At 42.0% G+C, this 20,879-nt stretch overlaps 1 protein-coding gene across 5 annotated transcripts in view; it reads right to left on the reverse strand.

Annotated features, from left to right (window-relative positions):
- Positions 1–389: 389 nt before the first annotated feature.
- Positions 390–20,879, reverse strand: part of LOC148020108 (glyoxylase I 4-like) — a 53,237-nt gene continuing 32,747 nt past the window's right edge. For 3 of the 5 annotated variants that reach the window (XM_087700908.1, XM_087700904.1, XM_087700909.1), the window contains exons 2-5: positions 11,993–12,081; positions 11,520–11,603; positions 11,238–11,441; positions 390–679 (exon numbers count right to left, since the gene is read on the reverse strand). In XM_087700908.1, the coding sequence (XP_087557034.1) occupies positions 570–679; positions 11,238–11,441; positions 11,520–11,603; positions 11,993–12,041 (447 nt within the window). In that variant the 5' untranslated portion in view covers positions 12,042–12,081 and the 3' untranslated portion in view covers positions 390–569. Of the gene's footprint in view, positions 680–11,237; positions 11,442–11,519; positions 11,604–11,992; positions 12,091–20,879 lie in introns of all 5 variants that reach the window. The other 2 variants (XM_087700907.1, XM_087700905.1) reach the window with 1 other exon arrangement.

Raw genomic sequence — 20,879 nt, forward strand, 5'->3', positions numbered from 1 at the left:
TTATCATCACCCAATTCAGCATTGAGTATGATTGCAGTGTCCCTCCCTTAGCATTGCCACGATTACAAAGAGCATGCACAAGTAGACGCTACCTTTCAAGATTCTATACATAACCAGGGAAGGACAGCGTCTGTGACTTATTCTGTAGCCGCAATGCAAAATATGCAGTATCTACACACAAATGCATGCACGCTCAATCACCCACCATCACCCACACCCATCGACCCACCTCCATGCCTCAAACACACAAAGTTACTCACCTCAAATCATGAGTTCAGTTTAAGTAGGACTTAACAGACTTCCTATCTCATGAACCTGTAACATCCTATTTCACAAGGACTTGCTTTTTGTTAATATGCACTTAAACTTTACTGCATCAACACCTGCTGTTAGGTAAGTAATCCAAATTTCATGGCCAACCCTTCATATACATTGGTAATTCAATACTTGAAAGTGTTTTATCTACTGATAAATCACAAATGGATAAGAGAGACTTGCTTGAGTTCCAAATAAAATCTTCTTAGTTCAATAACTAGTCTATAGAGCTTTCAGGGCCAGGTAAATCAGATTTAGCCGATTCTCTCTGGTGCAGTCACTGGCTGGAATTCCAAACAATTACCATCAGGATCTCGGATGAATATTTGTGGTTTCAATGACATGCTCTGAGTGTATGGAACACCTGAAATGTATGTATGGATCTTAGTTCAGGTCCATAAAAATAATTTTACTGAAATGATGGACATGATTTCCAGTTCAAACCCTCAAACACTACTACATGAGAAGTTTTGTGCTTTCAACTTCTACTAAAATTCTAGCATGCAATTTGGAAGGAACATTGAACATGACAAAATCCTAACGTTGTTTGCATTAAAACCTTGCAAGCAATCTAGAACACAACCTATTTAGTCCAATAACAATATAAGCAAGAAATGTACCATGGATTCATGAATTAAGTATAGGTTCAACCTATACTAGTGCTGTACAGAGTAGACTATGCCTAGATACATAAACATGATTGGAAAGCTCACTTTGATGATTTTCTTGCAGCTGGGTCACTAGAACTACCCTTAAAACTGAATCAATGGAGGTGACTAACATTAGCTTTGGGATACCCAAGATGGGCCCTCAAGAATCTAGAACATCATCCCAGATGGATGCAGGAGGGGGTACACATCACATTTTGGTGGGGCATACTCTGATCCATCCGTGACAAGGGGACAGCAGGAGACGTGGCATCCCCAAGGTGGCACTTATTTATTGGGGATGAGATGGGGACAGAACAGGGAGAGGCTGGTTAACAGTGACAGCCATGCAAACCATGGTCACTTTTGCCCTTATCTGCTGTTGTGCTTGCTGCCCGTCACACAACCAGCCATGAATTGACATTCTCTGTCATCTCCCAACCAACTTCAGCCTACTTACTGCAGCAACAGCCTGTTATTCAGCCCTGTCATCTTTTGTTCTGCGTGGTCATTTATTGCTGATTGGTACATGTTTGTACCTTGTTTAGTTGGGTGACAGTTTTGGGCCTACATTTGTTGTTTTTAGGTCACATTTGGGCTGAAAATCATGGCTGGCAGCAATGACAGCAATAATCTGATGCACATAAAGAAGCTTGAAGGCGCACATAACTTTGCAGTTTGGCAAAAGCATGCTACAATATCTTGTTGCAAAAGAAGCAAGCAAAGCCTCAAAACCAAAGAGGCAAAGCCCGCGGACATGGAACAGAACGATTGGGATGATTTAAATGAGCTTGCACGCTCAACCGTAGAGCTATCGATTTCTGATGCCTTACTGTTCAACATTGAAGGTTTGGATTCTGCATATGCTATATGGACTAGAATGGAAAAACTGTATGCACAAAAGAGTGTTGCAAGCAAAGTGTATTGGCTAAAAAATCTTATGGATTTGTGTATGAAAGAGAGTACAGCAATGTCTACTCACTTGAGTGAGTTTAACTCCATTTTTAGCCATCTGGTTGCCTTGAAGTTCATGATTGATGAGGAATTTAAGGCTACTTTCTTGCTTTGCACACTACCAGAGAGTTAGGATACATTCAGGACTGCTATGAGCAATTCTAACGTAATCCTTTGGTATGCTGATGTAGAGAGTGCTCTGCTTATGGAAGAGATGAATCGGCATAATAATGCATCCAGTAAGTCTTCTAGTGCTTTGCATACTAGGGGCAGATTACAGCAAAAGGGCAAATATGATAGCAAGAGACGCAATAAATCACATGGCAAAGATGTTGAATGTCATCACTATGGCAAGAAGGGTCACTTTAAACGTGATTGCTACAAATGGAAGAAAGAGAAAGGAAAAGGCAAGAAGACAGATGATAGCAAGGAAGAGAAGAAGGACAGTCAGCCTAAGAAGAGCAGTGTAAAAATTGAAGAGGTGAATGTAGTCACTCATGATAGTGACAGTGGGATTGATGTACTCCTTGTCTCTTCACACTTTGGTGCACATGCTTTACTTGCAGATACAGATGATGACATGCATACTTGGATTCTCGATTCAGGTGCTTCCTTTCATGTCACCCCTTATCGTGAGTGGTTCACCGCCTATACAGGGGGTCGACATGGTGTTGTCCATCTTGGGAACAACTATGCATGTGACATTTCAAGTATTGGCAGTATGCAATTACACTTTCAGCATGGCTTTGTCTTTACACTTCAGCATGTACGGCATGTATCTCAGCTCAAGAAGAGCTTGATTAGCACAGGGTAGCTAGGTGATGATGGTTTTCATACCACCTTTAGTGATGAAAAATGGAAGATCTGTAAGAGATCTAGGGTTATGCCAGAGGTTGCAAGAGTGATACTTTGTATCCACTTCATGTATCTAGTGTGAGTAATCATGTTGTTGCCGTGACCGAGCAGCCAAGCGTTTCTTTATGGCATGGCCGGTTGGGACACATGAGTCAAACAGGAATGAAAGTGCTTTCTCGTTTGGGTTACTTGCCTTATCTTCGTTATGTTGATTTTGAGCATTGTGATCATTGCATTTATGGCAAACATGCACAGACGTCTCACAAAAAGTCTCTCTCTTTGAAATCTTCTCCTCTAGAGTTAGTACATTCGAATGTATGTCAATGATTATCTTTAGGGGGAAAGAAATATTTTGTCACCTTTGTCGATGATGCTACACGGAAAGTATGGGTTTACCCTATTCGTAGCAAGGATGAAGTGCTTGACAAGTTTGAAAAATTCTTGGCATTGGCTGAAAATCAGACAGATAAGACACTTAAGTATCTTCGCTCTGATAATGGTGGGGAATGTATGTCCAAGGCCTTTCAGGCATTTTGTGACAGTAAAGGGATAAAGAGGGAGCTCACTGCCCCTCATAATTCGCCCCCAAATGGAGTTGCAAAGCGTATGAATCGGACCATACAAGACAAGGTCCGTACAATGTTGTCTCATGCTGCATTACCCCATGGTTTTTGGGCAGAGGCTGTTATGACAGTCGTTCACTTAATTAGTCGGTCACCAAACAGGTTTTTGGGGGGGAGTTCCCCAAGAAGCGTGGTCGGGCAAGCCACCTTCATATGCTCATCTGAAAGTGTTTGGCTACGAGGCTTTTATGCACATTCGTAAAGAAAAACGCAGCAAACTTGAGCCAAAGTCCTGTAAATGCATTTTCCTAGGATATGGTGACGAGGGTGAAATGGGGTATAGATTATGGGATCCCGAGAAAAGGAAAGTAGTACGCAGCAATGACGTTATCTTCCGGGAAGATCGCATACACAAAGAGCTTGAAAAGACTGAGGAGGTCCGTAGGGTTGTATTCCAGGAAGAAATACCTTTTGGACAGCAAAATGTGCCCACTGTACAGCAACAAATACCTACTGTAAATGAACCTGTAAATGCAGGAAATGATGCTAGAAATGATCAGCCAGCTATTGCCCATGAAAATGAGCTATTACATGTGCAGGAACAGCCAGGACAGCAAGCTGTTAATGCTGATTTGCAGGCTGAAATGCCAGGACAGCATGCTGAAAATGGAAATTTGCAGGAACAGCCAGCAAACAATGACCATTGGGTTAGGAGATCGTCTAGGGATACTAGACATTTGTTCCTGGTGCAATTAATGTGGCTGATTATGTCATGTTGACAGACTATGGTGAACCGTCTTGCTTCAAGGAAGCAATGGACAGACAGGATAGCAAGAAATGGTATAAAGCCATGTTGTCAAAGATGGAATCTCTTGAAAAAAATGGCACTTGGGACTTGGTGTAATTGCCTAAAGGGCAGAAAACCCTTCCATGCAAATGGGTTTACAAGATGAAGGTCACTTCTGGTTCCTCACCCAAGTACAAAGCAAGATTGGTTGCAAAGGGATACAAGCAAGAGCATGGAATTGACTTTGATGAGATTTTCTCTCCTATAGTCAAGATGACTACATTGAGAACCATTTTGAGCTTGGTTGCAGTTGAGGATATGGAGCTCATACAGATGGATGTAAAGACTGTGTTTTTACATGGTGATCTACATGAAGACATATATATGCAGCAGCCTAAAGGGTTTGTTGAACAAGGGAAAGAAAAAATGGTATGTAAACTCAAAAGGAGTTTGTATGGGCTGAAACAAGCACCAAGGGAATGGTATCATAAGTTTGATACATTCATGCAATCCCAAGGCTTTCATAGAAGTCAAGTGGATCACTGCTTGTACACCAAGAAGGCAGTATGATTATCTTGGTTTTGTATGTTGATGTGCTCGGGTAAGAACACCCTTAGCACTTGTACTTACACATACATATCCATCTAAAAACCTAAAGGTACTCTCTCGTCATTGTACCTAAAAACATCCTCACTCTTGACTCTGCTCTCTCTCACTCTCTCTGTCTCTCACTGCGCATTACGACTGTCTGTCCTGATCTCCATGCCTAACCCGTCACTACACCACTCTCTCTTTAGAGACGGATTTAAACCACTATCCAGAGTCATGGATTTTACTGATCAGCGATGCCTTGGCCTCTTTCTTCTTGAGATACGATGGCTTCGTGACATGCGCCTCAGGAGTACAGCTGCTCCAGGACATCAAGGCCCTTCACAAAGGCAGCTCATAGACTTCCTTACAAAGGAGACTCAGAAGACTTCAATACAGTTACAGCCACAGTCCACGCGAGAGCCTCTCTCACCACCACAGTCCACACACACAAACAAGGAGTACTGATTGATCGGACCGTTCAGCTTAGCCGATCTAGACGTCCTAGGCCTCGGCATAGACACTGATGACACCTTCATAGGCGGATACAGAGGATTATTGCTCGGGCTAGAGCTAGGTCCTCCATATCCACATGAGATTGTACCATTTGGAGCTCATTGTTACTAGATAGAGCTCTATGTTTTACACATAGCTATAGTTAGTTTCCTTTCCTATTTTGCTTTGTGCTACATATATATTTTGCCCAGACAGTTGTACCATCATACACATGATTGTAACTCATGGTCTCATAGGTCATTTTGGCCTTTTGTAGACGTTAATATATCATTTCATCTCTCTCTCTCTCTCTCTCTCTCTCTCTCTCTCTCTCTCTCTCTCTCTCTCTCTCTCTCTCGTGAAGATAATTAAATTAAGTAGTAAATATTTACATCAGACCATCAAGTCAACATTCTCTCTGTATCTTTTACTTTCTATTACATTAGACCATCAGGTCAGCATACTCTGACTCTCTCACTCTCTCTCTGTCTAATATTTACATAAGGCCTGCAAGCTCTCAGAACAACTAGAACAACCTATTACATGACCAATACTAATAAATCACACAGAAGAAATAGTTGGAGTAGAGCGAACAATCGCTAGCCAGGGAGCAGCAATATCCAGAAGAACCATGTCAGCTGACATCATAGAAGAGATTTGCCATAACACCAATCCACGCACACGGGCCACATGCCCATGGATGCCTGATGCTGAATCAAAAATAAAGGCATTGCGAGTATGCCATATATGCCACAGGGCTGTCCATCTAAGGAAATGGAATAGGCAGGAACAATCTGAACGCAAAGAGGGCATAGAGGACATCCCATAATCCACGAATAAACTGGTATGCAGTGCTGAGTCACCGAGGACCACACACGAGAAATGAACAGATCTGTCATGCAACAGGGCAAGAGACAAAGAGATGAAGCAATGTCTCATCCCGACTACAGAGATCTTTCGGGCACGGAGCACTTCTCCCATTGGAAGATCTCCAATGGGCAGCTTCCACATGAACACTTTACCCTAATACGGAACCTTAGACTTCCAAAGCTAGATAAATCTTTCCCGCCACTTCTTTTTGCTATCCCTAAATGCAATAACTTATTAACTTTCCTCGTGACCCATCTCTTAGCTTCCACCATCTGATGATATATCTAATTAGCTGACCTTTTCTCAAAGTCATCAGGAAGCACAAGCATCCAGTCACGCCATGGATCCAATGGCTGTAACGCAGGCAAAGGAGAGAACCTCTAAAGACTGCCATGTATGGATAACCAAATGTCCCTGTATCCACGAGGCACCCTAAAGTATTAACGAATACACCTAAAATAATAAAGGCGGGGCTGCCCAAGAATAACACCATCACAGACTGTCTTCAACCCTAACCTAGCCATCCGATTAAACTTGTATCGCTGCAAATCTTTATGTGGCCAATCCAACAACCTTGAGGAAGCCAGTATTTCTCCTCACAGCGAATTTTCCTCCTTATGAATATTCGAAGGACGCCAAACTACAAAACAAAGCATCTCCTACCAAGAAGCAATCAAACAAGAAAGGAGAAAAGACTGGAAGACCTTTATAGGCCTCGCAAAATTAATCGCATGCCACCAGGAAGCATGAATAACAGTGCTACCATGAGAGATGCCAGTCTTTTTTCTATGAAGAATTTGGCAATATCTAACCAAGGATGACATTGAATACATAGACTCTACAAAAGGGATAGCCTCAAAGCGGCCATATGCAAATTAACATCCAACAAAGCTGCATCCCCCATCCTTTTCGGAGTGGTCACATGCTGCCAGGAGATCCATATTTTCCCCAAACGATTGTCTTCCTTTTTCCACAGTATAAATCTAATAGGCTGGACCAAATTCAAAAGGGACTTCTTAGTCCAAGGAAGCAATGGCAGAAAGAACGAAATCATACTGATCATAATGCATTGAGCCACTTTTAGTCTAACATGTAGAGGCTAACTCTGAGATTTCTAGTACATGAACCTGTCATGAATTCGGGAGGCCATCCAATCCAGCAAGGCACAGGGAGCAACCTCCACACCAATAGGATATCCCAAGTGTATGGTTATATTGCCCCTTGGAATCACAATTCCATTCCATCCCAAGGCCTGCAGATCATTCTCCGTACAAAGAGAGAAGGGTGGATTTCTGAGTATTAATGTGAAGACTCGATGCCAAAGCAAAAAGATTCTAGGCCACCATTGCCCGATTGACATTAATATGATCCGCCTTAAGGACCATAAAAGAATCATCTGCCGAAGATTGGCCCGCAAGCTAATCACCGCCGGGAAGAGATAAGCCAACTATCTCACCTTGAGCTGCCAACTTATCCAATAATGAGAGCATCGGGTGAGTTACCAAAGCAAACAACAAAGGGCTGAGAGGACAGTCTTGCTGTGATTTGGGCTTTTTTTCGAAATTTCTGCAATTTCCAATCCATTTTGGCCATCTGTATCCAAATCTCAACTCGTGCTACGCAAAATTTGGGGCATTGGTCAATTTTCGCTCCCGGAGTTCAAATTGACAACCAATTCCAGGAAATTTCACAATTCCTTTGACATTCCCGCCAAAAATTTTGGAGCTTTTGCCTAATTTGCAGTCCCGCGTGCGAATCTTCATTGGAAACACCAACATTGCACAATTTCATTGACATTTGTGCAAGAAATTTGGGGCCTTTTAGAGGCCCTACCATGCATCACAAGGCAGATTCCAGCTACTATTCACTGTTGGCACGCATCCCAAGGTGACACTACTGCAGAAATTCAAGCTATAATGTATAAATTCCCTCAATTTCTTTGAAAATTTTGGGAAATTTCAGTAAATTTTGGTAAGAATCGGCATTAAGTTACTATAATTTGTACTTTTGAGGGCAAACATAATGAGACAGGTGTGGTACAACAGTGCATTGCTGTTATTTCTTGGTTGAGTGTTAATTTGGGTCAAATTGGATAGACTTTGGCATTTGTGTTACAGTTTGGTACTTGTTGCATAATCCCGAGGGGATTTTTGGTACTCTGAGGAGTACAATCTACACTTCAACAGAGAAGTATTTGGCTACAGATTTTTGTCTATTACTGACAGCGTGGCAGGTTAGGGGACTAATGATCAGAGCAACATCCTTGGTGTCCTCACTCAGAAGGACAAACTTGATGGATCAAACTACCCATTGTGGAGTTTTATGGTCCGCAACCTTCTTGTAGCAAAGGACTTGTGGGACTATGTTACAAGTGATTTGCAGCGACCAGGAGATCTTGCACCTCAAACACCTCAGCATAACGCTAGAGGACAAGCTTTTGGTGTTGTTGCCCCTCCTCCCCCTACTACCAAGGATCAAAGGAGATGGGACTCAAAAGATGCACAGGCACTTTCTTTGATTGCCTTGTTAGTGAGAAGATCGATCATTCTACACATCCAGTCTTGTAAAACCTCAAAATCAATATGGGATGTACTTGAGCGTATGTTTGCAGCATGTTACGAGGCCAGAATATCTTATCTCTGTAGAGAGTTGAGCCAATGTGAACATAGATGAGGGTGATAGCATCACAAATCACCTTACTCACATACAAGATTTGCACAAGTAATTGCTCAATGTGGATGAAATCATTCAAGATGCTGAATTGGTAAACATCACACTAAACTCTCTTCCAAAGTCGTATCTTAGTTTCCACCCCTCTTTGATGTTGTCTTTGTGGGGGGAGGCAACAGCCCTTACATTTGTGGAGTTGGAAGGCCTCTTATTGCAAGAGAAACAGACTCGAAAAAATGTTGCATTGCATTCAAGAGATGTGGCTATGCTCTAACTCTACATGGAATCTTGTGGATTTACCACTTGGCAAGAAGGCCATTGGCACAAAATGGGTTTTTTAACTAAAACGCAAGGCAGATGGTACCATTGACAAATACAAAGCACGGTTGGTAGCAAAAGGCTTTGCACAAAAGAAGGGAATAGATTATAAAGAGACTTTTGCTCCGACATCCCATATGAGTATGGTAGATGTATAATTGCTATGGTGCAAATTATGGTTGGAAGGTACATCAGTTGGACATTAAGACAGCATTCTTGGATGGGATAGAGAGATGCTATGCAGGAGAGATTAGCTTGATGTATGTTCCTACACAAGAAAATGTTGCAGACATTTTCACCAAGGCACTACCTCGTGAGAAGTTTGAGACTTGTCGCAAGCCCTTGAACTGGCTGCCCTTTGGTGATTGATCATTCATGTACTTTACCACATTAGCACTGCAGGGGGATATTAGAATTTGCCAATTCTATGGGCAGTGCCCAATGTTTGTCTTTAGTTCTTTTTCAGTTCTTAGTATGAACAAAACTAAAGTTGTAAGTTGTGTCACCACTCTTGGAGTTAGAGTTAGAGTCAATTAACTCTAGTTGAGTTAGAGCTAGGTTTACCTTAGACTATCTTGTACCTTTCAATTCTTTCAGTTCAGCAAGTACACTCTACTCTTTTGCTTCAGCACACTCTTATTGTCTCTCTGTTGTAGGCTGCCCAATGGCCTACCAAGACCTACACGAATGCATCCGACAGTGCAATCGGGGACGATTGCGAGGATTTCAAGGGGGAGGGCTATCACAAGGACATGAAATTTTACTTTCTTTACTTTACATTTGGATTAATTTTTAATCAAATATTTTAAGTATGTGTTGCACATGTGAAATGCAACTGAGATTATTTCATATTTGCAAGCCAAGGACCTGAGAAAATTAGTGGACGTCAAAGGTAAAAGTTGTCTTAAGTAATGTTGCGCAAATACTAGGTGGTATCTCATGCTATTGATTGATAAATGTTTGTGTTTCAGCATTTCATTAATTATTGCTTGCTGTAATTAAGTTATAATTAGGTTATTACCACCCCTCCATGAAAGGAAGGCTAGTTTCATAGGTTCTCCAAAGAAATGTTATTACCAAGGGATATAAGCTCATCCCAAATCTCCTCCAGCTTGTTGATATGACCCTTCATCATAGGGGAATCTACGATAGAGAGCTATTGTAGCTTCAATTTGAGAGTTAAATGATGCCCAAATGTCTAGATCTGGTAGAGAGTCACCAATCTCTTCTAAACCTCTGTGGCAATGTGGATATGTCTTAATGCACAAGCACAAAATTTGTACAACTCAAAAAGAGAAAAGAGTGGGCTCTGGTATTCAATTGATCCCATAAAGTTGCCAAGTTGGATGTAGCACCAACATAAGGATCTGCTATAGGACAAGGTATAGCGACTGCAAAAGGATCCCAAAGGTTGCAAGTGCCGAGGACGTACTTCACTTTGCAAGACCATGGAGCGTAATTCGTCCCATCCAGCTTGTCGAATGCAAGTAGAGAAGCACCCGAACAAGGGATGCCAAACCTGCCAGTCCAGGACTGGTAGCCCCAAAAGAATGTGAAGGGAGAGAATGATAGGATGGTGGTCCATCTAAAAAGCCAATCCACCTGATCTCGTCAATCATACACGTCAACCATAGACGACCTTCAAGAATACTTGCAAGAAAACAAGAAAGGATGCTGCAACTAGGATGTGCTCCGCCTATTCAGGGTCCATTTGTTTGTTGGGCAGCCAAAGACTGATGTGCAGCCATGTAGACGGGGAAGTATCCGAGGTGAGAGAGACAGTGTGATGGCAAGAAGGTGTGCCGAACAGAAAACACAGACTGCAAGCTCTGCAAATGATGACCTCAGCATCCAAAGGTATTCCCAGCCCAAAACACATGTCTATCCATTAAACGCAGCAATAATGAAGGTCTGTCCACCTAAAAAATATGCCACCCAGTCTGCAACAGTTGCTGATCACCAGCTTCCACAAAGAAGGCAATGAGAAGCACAAGAAAAGGGTTCATGCTGGTGAAGAACTAAGCACTAAAGAAACAACAGCCAAAAGCTCAACCCTGGAGGGAAGCTACAGACAGTTAAGAAGAGATTTGCTTTGGCACATGATGTTAAAGAAACGACCTTAAATCTCATTAAAAATACATATGACGCAGCCATAAAGGTTTAGATTCATGGTACCTGCATCTTGTAATACAGCTTTTAGGCGCTCTGGATTTTCAATTTCAACACATATGTGCCGATCTTCTCCACCATGAGGAGGTCGGCCTGTCACTGGATCAGGGTTTGGCAACTCCATCAAGTGAATCATCTGATTGCCAATCCATAACCAGGCTCCTCGAAAAGATAGGGTTTCATCAGGACGACGATTGCACACATTTAATCCTGACAATTAAGAATTCATATAAGCTCACGAATTAAAATAATTCCTCACTTCTATGAAATGATTATGAGTTGACATACCAAGAATACCACGATAAAACTCCAACGATTTTTCTAAGTCCTTGCACAAAAATCCAGCATGCTGAACACGGAGAAACCCAATACCTGCAATTACAATAGACACAATATAATTTGAGGCAAGCATAGAAAGCACTCTCTACAAGGATTGTACCTTCAAAAGAAAGCTTTCAAACTTCTTGAAAAGTGGTAGAAAAATACAGCCTACAAGGTTTCAACTAGTATTCAAGAACAATTGCATGGTGATGCCATGATACGGGTAAAAATGTCTGTATGTCAGAAGTTGCAACAACGAAACACGTGGACTTCAAGAGAAAACAGACAACTAGGAAGTTGGAAAACAGCTACAAAACAGAGATTCAATCTAAAACTACTAGATTCATCAAGCAATGAATAATGCTAAACCCACTCACATCTGTCCATATCCACACTAAACAGTTTTAAAAGACGAGCAAATTTGAAGACAAAAGAGACACCTTTCTCATTGCTGTTTGAAGAAAGAGAGTAAGCATCAGTGTCACCCATTTAATAAAGCTTCCAAATCCTGGCAGGTATATCTTCAACCCTGAAAGAACTAAATTAAAAGACTTGTTAGCATCTTTAGTGCCTTTCATTTTCTGTTTGACAACAAACAGATTTAGATTGAACAAATACACATTATTATTGTTTCCTTTGCCATTATTTAAGAAGCTGCAGTCACAAGTAGACAATGAAAAAGAGGGTAACTGTGGAGATTCAAAAGGAGAGAGGCAAAATGGTCAAGCACATTTCAAATGTTACTTTAATATGGCAAATGACTCTAAAAGTAGTGTAATTAACATCAGTTTCTCCCATTTAATAAAGTTTTCAAATCCTGACAGGTATATAACGTCAACCCTGATAGGGTTAAGTTAAAAGATTAGCTTCTTTACTGTCTATCGTTTTCTGTCCATCAGTTGCCAACCAACAAGCTTAGATCAGACAATGCACATTGTTGTTTTTTCCTTTACCATTATATAGAAGCTGCAGTCATAAGCAAACAAGGAAAAAGAGGGTAACTGTATGCATTGAAAAGGAGAGGAGGCAAAAAGGTCGAGTAAAATTAAAATGCTTCTTTGACATGACAAATGACACAATGTCTCAATGGGAAAACTCACTTTGGATGAAACCCATAAAAGCAACCACATTGTTCCAGAATAAACATATAAAGCCTATATATGGATGAAACCCAAAAAACAGTTGCAGTGCTCCAGGATAGACCAATAAAGCCTACATATGGGAAGCACATGCTCCTGATCATTGTGAGTTACCAGATGAGCCATAGCTTCAATTCCGAAAAACCCCTACACCCATTTATCTCACTAAAATTTTCATATATGCCCTACGAGCATAGTTGCACAGAGTTTTGAAAACAGGGGAAACAGAAACAACAAAAAATGGAGTTTCGGAGTTTCAATTTTGGAAACAAGGGGTGGAGTTCAAATTTTATCATTAAATCCATACATAGGTACTTTAAGATGTGAGTGGACACAACATCATTTACTTGAATTTCACACAAAATTTCAAGCCTTCATGTCACATTAACATGTTACATCATACATGATCATTACGAGATTGAAGAGCATAATACATGAAGTTATAAACAATGAGCATTGAACAAGTAATAAGGCCGCAATTTGCATAGATATTAGAAAACTTAAAAAGGCATACTCCGAGGAGTACATCATACATAATACCAAAATGAAAGATCCCAAATATATAAGTGTCAAGAAAACTAGACGATGCCAAGTTGCAAGTCCAAAAGACAGATGATACTTCATCTAATCAAAAACCAATGTGCATCTAGAATGATAGATCAAAGGGCATGGCACTATGGCACATGTCTACACATCATCTAAGGACCCATGTTCCACCTCCTCGTCCAAGGACTCCCTTGACTGAGAGGATGTTCAAGCAGCATCTCACTCTAACTCTGTCTCTGTTGCATGTGTAGCCCTTGTTGTGGTCTTCCTCTATCCACGAATATCATGGACTTGTGCTAATAGCTCCTTGTAAAGAATAAAGTAAATGTCAAGCTCCTCCCATGGAATCTCTAGAATATCATGCACCTTCTCTATGTCAATTTCATCCACATTGGCATGGGAAGGCTTAGCATGCCTTTAAAAAAATCTCAAGGCCACAGGGCACAATACTAGATACTCTAATTGGGTCGTTTTAAGCCTACTTCTCTTCTTTGTGTGAAAGAGAGCCCATGTGTTCTAGTTTCTCTCACAAGACCTTGAGATGCAATCTTGTGAGAGAGCGCAAATGGCAATGGATTTTTGTATACATTCAAGATATTGAGGCTAGGCAAGAATCGAAATTTAGTCTCAAGTTACTAGATATGGATCAAAAACTAGGCTCATTAGATTGTTGAACTGTCACATACCAAAGTAGAAGCACAGTTACCATTTTTTCTCCACCAAGAGATGAACTGAAGTTGCATCTCTCGAAGCCTAAGGCCAAAATGAAGAGAGTGATTATGAAATGCTAGCAAATCATACTCTATCCTCCTCATCATGTCCAAGTCACCCCCTGTGATCCATTACATGTACTCCATGAAGCTCTCAAACTCCTCATTACTATATTGCTTCTCATTGTACCAAAGAAGATGCAATAGATGCACAACAAAATGGATTTGATTGTTTTATGAAACCAGTCCCATCATGAGTTGCACACTGCATGGATCTCACCAACTCTTAAGAATTATGGATCATGGATCACATAAAAAGATTTTGACAAAAGAATAATGATTTATAGATAAAAGTTAAACAATAGATAAATGATAAAATCAATAGTGAACACAAACAAGATAACTTACTTGTCATGTGGCAACTTGCAAGTAACCATTTCGAAGCAAGGCTTTCCCAATTTAATCTATATACTCGTAGAGAAGCCCTAGAGTACTCCCCTCCACGTCAGTGATATAAAAGACAAAGAAAATAGGAGTGAGAGTCTTCACCAATGCCTCAACCTCAAGGCACCAACTCTCACCCAAGATGTTGTACCTAAATACAAGTCTTTGGAGACTCTTTCACTCCATGTGGTGAGAGAAAGGAGAGATTGAACTTAGCTAAGAGTACAGTTGACAGTGTAGAGTGTGAGAGCAGGACACCCAATGCAATAATCTCAAAGTGCAAGGTGCAAGTACAAAGTATAATCCTTAAACCCTAGGGTTGTAAAAGGGTGTTCACACTAGAAGAATGTGAAACACGATAAGTGCCTAAAACTGTGTAGCATAGACACATAAAATAAAAGAAATAAATCTGGGGGAAAAAACCTCTCATACAGAGAGTAAAAAGTGCCTTAATGTCCTAGTGAAGATCACGGACACTCCTTTGTGAGCGTAGGCGTGAGTCGAAACCCAACAAATCCCCCTGGAGTAAAGAGTGATCAAGATACAAGGATCATTCACCATGCTTCAAATTTGTCACAAGGAAGAGCTTTGGTGAAGATGTCTGCCACATTATTGGTGGTAGGACAGTAGACAAGGCTAATATCATCCACATGTCGTCTCTCTTTGACAAAGTGATAATGGATCTCAATGTGTTTCGTATGTGCATGAAACACTGGGTTTCGTGCCACTGCAATGGCACTCTGACTATCAATGAACAAAGGAGTAGGCTTCGTGACAGATACATCCAAATCAGCTAACAAGAGTCTAAGCCATACGCATTCAACTGTGGTAGTGAAAGCTGCCTTGTATTCAGCTCCACATGACGATGTGGCAACAGTGGATTGTTTTTTGCTAAGGCAAGAGATGCAAGATGAGCCAAGAAAGAAACAATTGCCACTAGTGGAGTGACGAGAATCATAATCACCAGTCCAATCAAAGTCACTGTAAGCATGTAAGTGCAGTGGTCCCCCTTTGGCATAAAGCAATCCAAGAGTCCTAGTACCTTGCAAGGAATGGAAAATATGCTTGACAGCTTGCCAATGTGACATGCGTGGCTGATGTATATATCTGCTCAAGGCTGAAACTATATACTATATGTCTAGCCTTGTGTTGCATAGGTAAATAAGACATCCAACTACTGGAGCATATGTATGGATATCAAATAAGTCACTGTCATCATGCAATGACAGCTTCATTCCAGGTTCCATTGGCATAAAAACTGACTTGCAATCCTGTAAGCCACACCTCTGAAGAAGTTTACCAATGTATCTCAGCTATGACAATCCAATGCCTCTAGCATCATGAATGAACTAAATGCTCGAGTAATAGTGCAAAGACCCTAAATCTGACATCTCAAAAGTTTGCTGAAAATTTTGTTTGAATGCTGAAATCTAATCAGCATGTGTCCCTGTAAGCAAAAGATCATCAATATATAGACATATGACCAGCAAGGATCCCCCCTCTTTACATACGTAAAGGGTAGACTCTGATGAGTTGTTTATGAACCCTTTACTAAGTAAAAAGGCATCAATCTTTGCATACCAAGCTTGAGAAGCTTGTTTTAAACTATATATAGCCTTTTTCAGCCTACAAACCACATGTTCGGATCCCTCAACTGAAAAACCAATGGGTTGTTGTACATACACTTCTTCTTGAAGTTGCCCATGTAAAAATACAGTCTTGATATCAAGTTGATGCACAATCCAACCATAAACCTAATGGTAGTCATGCAAGATGTAGGAGCAAATGTCTTCTCATAGCCAATGCCTTTCTTCTATGCATAGCCCTTGGCCACAAGCCTAACCTTATATTTGTCAATTGATCCATCTGCATTCCTTTCAACTTATAGACCCACTTTGTACCAATGGCTTTCTTCCCAACATGCAAAGGCACCAAATCCCATGTTTGATTCTTTATGATGGAATCAAACTCAGCTTGCATTGTTGCTATCCAATGCACACTATGTTATGCATCCTCAAAACATTGAGGCTCCTCATCATCAAATGTATCTTCTGCCATAACAAACTCCATGATATGTGCACCATCGTGCATATGAGCTTGCCTTCTAGTACAACCAGCAATAGGAGCATCCAAATGACTATCTTTCATAGTCTGCAAATACCATTTAGGCATCTGTCCAACCTCCTCACTATATACAAGCTCTTGCTGAATTTCAAATTCAGCATTTTTCTGAATATTCAGATCAGCCATGGGCTGATTTTCTGCATTACCCAATGGACCAGCTGGCTGAACATTAAGTTCACTTGCTGAAGCTCCAATTGTATCACCGAAAGAAATGGGCAACAACCCTTCAAATACATCATTGGCAGACTGATATGTGTCAAAACCAGCAAGGGATAATTCTGATTTTTCATTGAAAACATCCCTACTGACAAATACCTTTTTAGAGACAAGATCATAGAAACTATATCCTTTGCTCTCACTGCTATACCCCGCAAAAATGCATTTAACAACCTTTTATCCAACTTTTTCCTGAGTACCTTGGGAATGTGTGCATATACAAGACATCCAAAAGTACAAAAATGCCCAATAAAAGGTTTCTAGCTGTTCCAAGCCTCAAAAGGCATGACATTCTTTAATGCCTTGGTGGGGCACCTATTCAAGACATGGCAACACACATAATTGCTTCCATCCAAAAACTATGCGGCAAGCTCTTTGCTTTCAGCACACATCTAGCCATCTCCATGAGTGACCAATTTTTCCTCTTTGCAACCCTATTCTGCTATGGAGTATAAGCAGTAGTGTACTGATGAACAATGCCCTTCTACTTCAAACAAGAATTCAGCATAGAGGACATATATTCCCCCCCTCGGTCCGAACAAAGAGTCTTTACCTTGCAGCCAAATTGATTATCAGCAAGTGCTACAAAAGCCAAAAATGCATCACATACTTCTGACTTTTTCACCAAAGAGTGGACCCAGCAAGAACGAGTAAAGTCATCAATGAAAGTGACAAAATAGTAACAACCACCTAATGACTTTGTCTGCATAGGGCCACATACATCTAAGTGCACAATCTGTAACCTGGCAGTTGCTCTAAAAGCAACATCACAGGGAAACGAAAAATTATGCATTTTTCCCAAAATACATCCCTCGCATACATGCTCAGGAGGTCTCTCTAAGAGAGGTAAACCATCAAGCATCTGTGTACACTACGTAAGCATCAAGCTACCATAGTTTATATGCCCCATGCGAGCATGCCATAACTCTGCTTGTGACATAGTAGGAGTGAGAGTGGATGCTAGATAGACCGACTGATCAACTGAAAAGCATCCAACTCATATAATCCATGATATACAAGTGCCAATCAAAACCAAAGTCATGTGGTCCTTGTCTCTCACCATACATTTGTTATCATCAAAGGTGACCTGCAAGCCACACCTTACAATCTCTCCAATGCCTCTAACAGGGTATGATGCATTGTTGGCACACTGTACAGACTTGCCAACCGAGGCTGCAATAACAGAAGCAAACAAATCTCTACAAGATGTGATGTGCCTAGAAGCACCACTATCAAAAAACCATGTGCTCGCATCATCCGTAGACCTAAATGCTCTATCAGCCCAAGAAGAATCATAACTACATGTATTAAAATAATAGTCCTGTCTGCCAAAAAGGATGCGGACTCAGTAGCAATAGAAGGTGCATTAGAAACAGACATTCCTAACTCCTTCTTCTCCTTGGCTATGCACTTTCTACATTCAGTGATGTAGTATCTTGGCTTCTTGCAATAGTGGCACCTATCCTTCTTGGCTTGCATGGCCCCCTATTTCTTACTACCCTATGAAGTGCCTGAAGTCCCAAAACTCTGTGGAGCATTTTTTGCTTGGCTGCCCTTGTCCTTCTGCCTTGCCATAAAAGCCCGCTCAAAGGCTATAATATCCACACCACTGTTCTTTCCTGTCTGTTCTTCCTCTAAGAGATCTGCATTCATAAGCTGCTCACACAAGTACTTAATTTTATTTAGATGATCCTGCATAGAATCACCCTCATCCATCTTCATAGTCCCAAGCTCTTTCTTTAAGAAAGAGATGCGTGTCTCATTCTTTCTAGCAAGCATTTTCTCTAAGGTCAGTCATGCTTCTCGTGAAGAAGCTGCAGACCGAATGTGAGGGATGATAGACCGTTGAACTGCCAATACAATCAGCGACAAAGCCTAGGCATCCCATGTATCCCATGCCTTTTGGGTTGCTGACCTCTAGCAACGTTACTAAGATGGAGTGAGCTAAATAGGCTGAGTTGCTCGTTGTCCACGTCCTCCTGGAGGAGTAGCAGGAGCCACAACTCCAGGCCTAACTTCTTCACCGTTGACATAATCCCAAAGATTCTTTGCAATCAGCACATTCTTCATCATGAAGGACCAAAGAAAATAGTTGTTGCCATCCAACCTATCCTCCTTGGATACATATATAAATACATCACCTCCCTGATTTGCCATGATAAATGTTACTGATCAAAGAGCAAAAGAGCAATATCTCAAGCTGGACCAACCTGGAAATCTCAGAATTTCCAAAAATTACAACGAGTACTTTGCTCTAATTAGCAAATTTAATCACACTCAAAAAACTATCTGAAATGCATGTACACTCTTGATCTTTTTAAAACTTAGTTTTTTCCAACTTTTTCAGCTTACATACTTCTCATTCCAATATACCATGTAAACTTACACATAAATCTTATCCCTTCTTATCTGATGAGAGATGATGATACTAGTTGGATTGGTTATGGTCTCATAGGCCACTCTGGCCTTTTAGAGGCGTTAATAGATCTCTCTCTCTCTCTCTCTCTCTCTCTCTCTCTCTCTCTCTCTCTCTCTCTCTCTCTCTCTCTACACAACTTATAAATCATTCCAACTTATAGCTTCATTGACATCTTCCAACTTACAACTATAAGTTCCTACATATTGATGAATTTAAGTAGAAAGTCTTTAAATCTTAGTAATCCTTTTCTTCTCTTGATGATATGGTGTTCCTGATCCTGTTTTTCCTCCTTTGAAAACTTCCATCCCCATTCCCGTTTTCGTTCCCATTCCGAAGTTTCCCTCAACTATGCTCTAGTTGCATCTATGACCCCACTTGGACACTTATACTTTGCAACGAGCCCCTTGGTGCACTAGAGATGGCAATGGAGTCTTTTCCGCACATGCACCAGACACGAATCTTAGACACAAATTTGGATATAGTTATCTTTGATGTCTCCATTTGGCTAGCCTCAGCTTGATTAGCTTGAGCTACATTAGTTTCATCCCCATCATGATGAGAGTATTCTTCCTCATCTAACCCAAGACCCAATCACTTTGCCTTTGCATCCACTAGTATATTTGCACAATGCTCCATATCCTTGTTAGACACACATACTAAATGGTCTTCTGCACACGAGTTACACTACTCAATTTCTCCAATCCACAATAATTGCATCTCCGTTTCCTCAATCCAGAGAGAGAGAGAGAGAGAGAGAGAGTTGAAACATGAGAGAGAGAGAGAAAGAGAGAGAGAGAGAGAGAAGAGAGAGAGAGACAGAGAGAGAGAGTGAAGAGAGAGAGAGAGAAGGATGGCGCGCAACAGGAAGGCGATGGCGATGGCGACCCCGTCCGTGACCTGACTGCGGCAGCGAGTCCTCTGCCTCGCCTGCTCGTCCAGGGCAGCCCGTCGTCTCCTGCAGGTGCGAGAGAGAGAGAGAGAGAGAGAGAGAGAGCGAGCGCGCACACGGGCGCCTGCTTCAGACGCCTTTGCGCTGCCTTGCGCGCCGCCCTGCCCTGTCGCCCGTCGCTACCCCCTGCGCGCCCTTCGTCGCCCCCTGCCCCGTCGCCCCTGCCCCGTCGCCCTTCGTCGCCCCCTGCGTGACGTCCTCGACCTGTCTGCGTGCGGCGCTGCCCTGCCCTGTGATTTCCTCGCCGCCCTGCCCTGCCTGCCGCCTGGTCCCTTCCCCCAGGGCCGCGCAGGCTCGACTGGACCTTGCGTAAAGTTGGGGACCTGCAATCCGACCCTGCGCAGGATAGACCTCACCTAACCTACCTCGCCCTCTGTCAGGACGTTCCGTCACCCCCTGCCTGCTGCCCGCCCTGAGCCACCAAGGGACAGCAGCCAGTCACCCCCCGGTTGCCACACAGAGCGCGCGCCAGCGTGAGCCAGCCACGGGAACGAGCCCGTCTCTGCCTGCGAAGCGGTAGAACGGCCGGTGCAGTCCTGCTTCTCGTGAGATTTTCGTTCAACCTCTGACCGGTATACGCAGCAATACACCATGGCCGGCTTGGACTTGGATTTTATAGACCAAACGGTGGCAGCGCTTGGTCCGGACTCTGACACCGAGGAACCCCATGATATGGTTCCGTGCAATGAAGAGACGCCCACTGCTCCTGACTTTCAGCCTGCAGGCAAACGCACCAAGCACACTCCGGAGGCGTCAATGGATCATCAGGATCGTTCTTAT

The sequence above is a fragment of the Lygodium microphyllum genome, chromosome 19 (genome assembly GCF_053477565.2).
Source record: "Lygodium microphyllum isolate KBCC chromosome 19, Lygodium_microphyllum_v1.1.10, whole genome shotgun sequence".
In the NCBI taxonomy this organism is placed as follows: Eukaryota; Viridiplantae; Streptophyta; class Polypodiopsida; order Schizaeales; family Lygodiaceae; genus Lygodium; species Lygodium microphyllum.